This window comes from Lissotriton vulgaris, chromosome 3_1 (assembly GCF_964263255.1).
Source record: "Lissotriton vulgaris chromosome 3_1, aLisVul1.2, whole genome shotgun sequence".
Lineage (NCBI taxonomy): Eukaryota > Metazoa > Chordata > Amphibia > Caudata > Salamandridae > Lissotriton > Lissotriton vulgaris.
In genome coordinates this window covers 1,318,435,116-1,318,442,124 of record NC_141689.1, presented here as the reverse complement: position 1 = coordinate 1,318,442,124, position 7,009 = coordinate 1,318,435,116, and the positions used below count along the sequence as shown (strand labels likewise).

The following is a 7,009-nucleotide window of genomic DNA, read 5'->3' as shown; positions in this document are numbered from 1 at the left end:
GCTTGTGGAGAAGGCCCAGATGACTGTTTCTTACGTGTTTAAGGTGATCCATTTCAAGATCCTACTGGGCATACAGAGGGTGTTGAAGCAGGAAGATGAGATGGCGTTGTCCTGCATGTTCATGGTGAGGGAGGATTTGAGGATGACCCACAGGTTGCGTGCGTGGTTGGTGGTTTCTGGGGCAGTTCCTAGCGATGTTGGCCAACACAAGTCGTCACAGGCTGAAGTGGTGGGGTCGTGGATGAGGTCCTCCGCTTTGTCAGAATTGTGCTTCAGCCTGTGTCCTTCATCCATTTGGCAACACCCTTCATTCCTCTGTGGAGGTTTCCTTTGGCAGTGTGTGGTTCTTTGGTGAGGGGTATGATCAGCTGTGTGTAATTGGCGTAGGAGATGATGGTGAGGATGTGTTGTAGTACAACATGGGTGAGTGTTGCCATGTGGATATTGATCAACGTCGGGCTGAGGGATGATCCCTGTGGGACGCTGCGGATGGTCTCAGTGGTCTTGGAATGGAAGTGTGGGAGGCAGACACTGGGCCCTGTGGGAGAGGAAGGATGTGGCCCAGGCCAGGGCAATCTCTTGGATTCCGGCGTCATGGATGCGTGCTGTTAGGGTGTCTTGGCAGACCGTGTGGAAGGCTGGTGATAGGTCCAGAAGGATGAGGGCGGCTGTTTCTCCTTTGTCCATGAGAATGCTGATGTCGTTGTTGGTGGTGATGAGGGCGTTGTCCGTGCAGTGGCTGCAGCGGAATCCAGACTGGGATGGTCCCATGATGTTGTTGTCTTCGAGGTAGCGGGTCAGCAGTCTGTTGACGATCTTCTATGTGACCTTTTCTGTGAAGGGGAGATGGCCCACAAGTTCTTGAGGTATTTGTGGGCCGCATTTTGTATATTCACTAAGACGTTGAGCTCAGCATTCTCCCAGCTCCCACTGTAGTTAGCTATCTGGAAGGAGATGTGGACTGTTTTTGGGGGAAGAGGTGTGCTGGCTTAGCTGGATTAGTTGAAAATGTTGAGAAGCTATGTGTCAGATGATGATCAGGAGTGGATGGAGTCCATGGTCCTGATGGGGTCTTCATCGCTGACGTAGTACCCGGCGGTCAGGTTATTTTTGTGGATGTTGGTCTAAGGGGGGATGGACTCGTTTGTGTGTGGGGGGTAGCGTAGTGGAAGCTGTTGTGGATGTCGATGATCTTACAGGGTCAGAAGGTGGACAGTGAGTCACACAGCTCTTGTGATGGTGCTATGTCATTGCTGTTGTAGGTGGGAGTTGTGAGTTCAATCACAATGTTGATGTGCTGTTTGCTATTTTGTGCGTTTCTGTCTAGGCTGTCCTGTTGGCGGTCCTGATGAGTTGGTAGTGTCTGCATGTGGCGCTCTTGAGTGCAGTGTAGCTGTATGGTGTTTGGTTGTGGAGCCAGCTCCTCCACAGCTTCGAACAGGTGCACTTGGAGGTCCTGAGGTCTTTGGTGAACCATGCGGCTACCTTGTTGTTGTGATAGGTGGCTGAGGCCTTGAGTGTGGCGAGGGTGTCGGCGCAGTTGTTGATCCACTGTTTGAGGTTGATGGCAGCAGAGTCGGGGTAGGTGCAGTTGGCGGGTGGTCACAGGGCGAGGGTGGCGGTCAGTTAGTCCACGGTGGCCTTGCACCAACAGCTGCGTGGCATGTACTGTGTGCGGGGTGGTGTGGTGGGTTTACTGAAGATGAAGTGGAGGCATCTGTGGTCTGTCCAGTGGTGTTCGGTGGTGTGGTTGAAGGAGACGTGTTGAGATGCCAAGAAGATGGGGTCCTGTGTGTGTCCAGCGGTGTGGGTGGGTATTGTCATGAGTAGTTTTAATGCGAGGTTGACGAGGTTGTCAATCATGGCCTGTGGAGCTTGCGTTGTTGTTGATCTCAAGCTGAAATTTAATGTCCCCAAGGAGTATGGAATCCGTGTAGCCGAGGCCGTGGGTGCTGATGAGGTCAGGGATGGAGTTGATGGATTGTGGTCGTGGTCCAGGTGGTCTTTCGATGAGTGTTCCTCTGAGGGTGTTGTTGGCGTCAGTGTGGATCTGTAAGTGCATGTGCTAGGCGGTGTGGAGTGTGTTGTTGGTGTTGGTAGTCACTCTGGGAGTGTTCATGTGGATGATGGCGATTCCTTCTCCCATTCTGATGGTGCGTAGTCTCCGGGAGATCTTATGGCCTTCTGGGATGGCTATGGCGATGTCTGTTGACGAGGTGGTGTTGAGCCTGGTCGCCGTCAATGACACTAGCCAGACCAACCACAGCAAGAACCTCTACGCAGGTACAAGTACCAGACTCCAGGAGTACTTGTGCAAATCCAGGGTGCATGCACACACCTCATCCTCAACATCCCCAGCTACTGCCACATGAGCGTCCACCTGAGATACCTACAATAGTCCCACAGTGAACTGCAGGTTCACCTTCATAATCCTCAGCCACACTCAGTAGGCACTCCACAGGCCCAGGCCAATACACTAATATGGACGTCTACCATTTAACACCCTGTTGCCCGCAGTCCATCCTACCACCCTTGGCCTGGGCACCATTCATGACATCCACAGTACAACTGCATGCAGCAGATAGTTCTCATACCTCTGAACACAGATCCTGGTACTCCCTCCGTGGGCACCTACATATTACCCATGATCTGTACATCTCCAAGCGACTCTTCTGTACCTGTCTGTAATTGCAGTATTGCAAGCCAACCCCCTTCTGCATTTTGTGACCATCACAGGTGTGTATTGCTATCCATGTATGTAGTTGTTGGAATATTGTGACCTATGTGTGTCCTCAACCGGACTCAGATCCCAGTGTGTGGATGTCTGGAGTTTGTTCAAAACTCTGGCATTTTTTCCATGTCCCCACACATATGTTTTTCCATCTGGGTACAAAACGTCTCCACCACTGCGTATTATGTTATTTACATTTATTTTCAGATCTTGTGCGTGAAAAGTGAGTAGGTGCTGTACAAAAAGGGGGGAATCCAAAGTTCACAGCTGGAGATTTGATGCCTTACAGGTTGAGTCAACAGAGTCCAGGCCACAGTGCTTGGCACCATTGGGCACACTGCAACCAGCAAGTCCATGTGGGAGAGTCAGAAAGTCAATAAGGGGATGCTGTGGCACACGAAGGCAAGATGCCAGACCAGGTGACCTGGGAGTTGTGCATGGCCCTATGCCTCTCAACGTCTTGTCCGTGGATGACCCACCTTCCTTGGGGTACCCTCACGTGCAGGCTTTGACGATGCTTGGGATGCTCCATCTGACAATTCCTCCTCCTCCTCCCTCCCTGTGCCTGTCGTTGGTCTTTGCCTAGATGTTTCTGGCCTTGTGACACAGGGAGGGTGCTGCATGTTGGCAGCGATCAGACGGAGTGATTGGTTAATTTCCCTATGCACCCTCATGAGCTCATCTAGTCTTGCCTCCATCCGTCCCTGGTGTTGTTCTTGACTGGCATGTAGCTGGGCCTGCTGATCTGTCATTTTGTTGAGGGCCTCCACTACCAGGCTTAACTCCCTGGTGTCCCGCCGGTATACATCCATGATGTCTCTGAGTTCTGACATACCGGGCCCTGCAGCTGGCTGGTCAGGTTCTCGCCCCCATCTTGCGCCACTCCCACCACCCCTGGCCACACGAGCACAGCCTGCGTTTGTGGGCACATCAGGTCGACGGGACCCATGAGTGCTGGCAGTGGTGGTGTCATCTGCTACCTCGTGGGTGCCCGGCGAACCTTCTCCCTCATTGTCAGACTGGCCCTGTTGTGGATTATGGTCAGGGCTCCCAGCTGTCTCTTGGGATGTGGCGGGAATGGGTGTGGTGGTTGGCACAGATGTATCTGATCCAGCTGCTGCATGGGTTTGGGATCCAGAGGGGCCAGGTTGGTTGGGGTCAACCACAGTGTGCTGAGAGGCGTCGCTGTCGGTGGGGTCAGGGTCCTGCTGAGCCTGGGACTGGGATCCATCTCCCCCCTGGTTGGGGTAGTTTCCACACGTTGCCCTGTGGGTGTGAGAGACAGACACTGTTAATGCACTATCATGCGACATCCAATTTTGTTATCCATTTTAGTTAGCACTGTTCCACCTGCTTTGTATTGTTGTCATGGTTCACTTGTGTATGGGTATGTTGTTCAATCAGATTGACATGTGCTCAGGGGTCATTGACATGTTCGGTACTGTTTTACGATGACTGCCACAGCCATTGCTGTGGCTTGTTTCGACAGCACGACACACATTAAGGTGCGCTCGGTGTGTCCCAATCTACACAAAGCAGCATCAATCCTTATGCCTGGTTCAAGCATGCACAGGCTTTAAATGCAGCATGTTTATGATAGAGACAGAGGGGAAGTTTTTCTAATTTCAGTCAGCAACTTTTGTGAGCTGTTGCTGTGGCGTGACGGCTACCCACTGCCAACCCCCCTGGACCAGTACACCTACTTGAGGCACAGGGCTTTAGAATGTGGCACTTCTCACAGATGCATCACCTTGTCAATGCACAGGTCCATTGTGCTACTTAAGTACATCCACAGAGTCCATGAGCTGTGGCTACAGCATTGTGGGAGAGGCACAATGGACTTGTGATTCTGCACTGTGCTTTTTTATCTTGGATGCGTCATCAGTTCAGTATTTATTTTGTTGTGTTACATGACGATTGTGCCAGTGGTGCACTCCATTGCCTGTCACCAGAAGCTCTGTTTCTGTTAGGGGTGTGCGCGACAGGCCATGCTAGTGATTTGAGTGTGATTTGCAAGTGGACGTCCCTCGTGGTGTATCATTCCCCCCATGAAGCATGCTGCCATGACGGTGGTTGTGAGTTCCTGTGCAGGATATCTGACCTTGTCCTGGTGTTAGTGTTTGCACTGGTCACAGGAGGGCCTTGGGCTGCCTACACCAGGGCCCAGTGTCAGTTATCTTGTAAGTACTTTCACACTCCCTGTGCATTGGCATGGTGCATGGGTGTGTACCTGGGCCATATGGGATGAGTTCAGCCTCCTAGCCTACACCTTGCACCCTCTCACCCCCCAACTTCCAGCCTTCTGGCACTCCCCTTGCACCCACCCCCATACTGTTAGGCACTGCTGGGAGTCATGACCACCCACCCACATACTGTTAGGCACTGCTGGGAGTAATGACCACCCACCCACATACTGTTAGGCACTGCTGTGAGTCATAGCCAACCACCCACATAACACCCCCATACTGTTAGGCACTGCTGGGAGTCATGGCCAAACACCCCCACACCACCCCCATACTGTTAGGCACTGCTGGGAGCCATGACCACCCACCCACATACTGTTAGGCACTGCTGGGAGTCATAGTCAACCACCCACATACCACCCCTATACTGTTAGGTACTGCTGGGAGTCATGACCACCCACCCACATACTGTTAGGCACTGCTGGGAGTCATAGCCAACCACCCACATACCACCCCTATACTGTTAGGCACTGCTGGGAGTCATGACCAACCACCCATATACTGTTAGGCCCTGCTGGGAGTCATGGCCACAAACCCCCACACCACCCCCATAATGTTAGGCACTGCTGGGAGTCATTACCACCCACCCACATACCACCCCTATACTGTTAGGCACTGCTGGGAGTCATAGCCACCCACCCACATACCACCCCCATACTGTTAGGCACTGCTGGGAGTCATGACCACCCACCCACATGCTGTTAGGAATTGCTGGGAGTCATAGCCACCCACCCACATACCACCCCACCATACTTTTAGGCACTGCTGGGAGTCATGACCACCCACCCACATATCACCCCTATACTGTTAGGCACTGCTGGGAGTCATGGCCACACCCCCCCCATACTGTTAGGCACTGCTGGGAGTCCCCCATGTTACATGAGTTATTTGTATACTCACCAGGCTCCATGGCTCCTTCGATTCTGTGAACTCCCACCGGTGGTAGCAGGGCCATGACTTTCTCCTCCCAGGGATGGTATTGTGCAGGTCTGCGGGGACCACCACCTCCAGTGTGATGAGCGTTGGCGTAGTCCTCATCCATCTTGCGCTTGACTATCCTCCGCAGATCGAACCACCTGGCCTGGCAATCCCTCCTGGTGCGCCTGATGGGTGCAACAGCATTGAACTAATCGATGATCCTCTCCCACAGGCATGTTTTCTCTGTAATGCTGGTCTGTCTGACCAATGCACCAAACAGCTGTGGCTCAACTCTGATGAATTCATCGGTAAGGATCTCCATCTCCGTGTTAGTGAACTTTGGATTCTTTGGTGTGGTCATGGTGTGAGGTGTATGTGATTGGGGGTGATGGTGTGTATGGATGAGGGTGTGTGGGTCTGATTGTGAAGGGGGTGGTGTGTGTGTGAATGAGATAGGGTACATGTGTGAGGGTGTATGGCTGCAGTTGTTGGTGTGCTATCAGTGTCTTTGAGCAAATAGGTATGTTGCAAAGAATGATGGGTTGTATCTTGGGGCCCTTTAATTGGTCCATTTGTGGGTGTGGCTTTTTTAGAATGTTTGGTGGGTGTGTTATAAGGGGTGGGTGTGACTTGGACCCTCTGTTTGCATGTGACCAGGACATTGTTTTCCCATGGTGTGTACACAGGAGACATGTTTTGTGGGGTTGTGCAACTCCTTGGCACCCTCCTTGTGCTGGTTTCGGGGTTTGTGTGCGCTTTATTGGTGGGGGGTGTGCAGTTAATTTTTGTTGTTGTTGCTGGCTCATAAGGGACGTTTTTGGAGTGTTCGCGTATACTTTATTGAGTGATGTGCGGTTCGTATTTGTTGATGTGGCTGGTTGTTACAGTCCGTTTTCGGGGTGGGGGTTCGTGTACGCTTGATTGTGGGGTGTGCGGGTCGTATTTGCTGGTGCGGCTGGCTGTTACGGTCTGTTTTCGGAGGGGGTTCATGTACGCTTGATTGTGGGGTGTGTGGGTCGTATTTATTGGTGCAGCTGGCTGTTACTGTCCGTTTTCCGGGGGTTTGTGTACGCTTGATTGTGGGGTGTGCGGGTCATATTTGGTGCGGCTGGCTGTT

At 52.4% G+C, this 7,009-nt stretch overlaps 1 protein-coding gene across 1 annotated transcript; it reads right to left on the bottom strand.

The window, feature by feature from the left end:
• Positions 1–3,183: 3,183 nt before the first annotated feature.
• Positions 3,184–4,044, bottom strand: LOC147727828 (uncharacterized). Its single transcript, XM_086963696.1, has one exon. It carries the CDS (start codon positions 4,042–4,044, stop codon positions 3,184–3,186), a length of 861 nt encoding a protein of 286 aa, XP_086819822.1.
• Between the last annotated feature and the right edge of the window lie 2,965 nt (positions 4,045–7,009).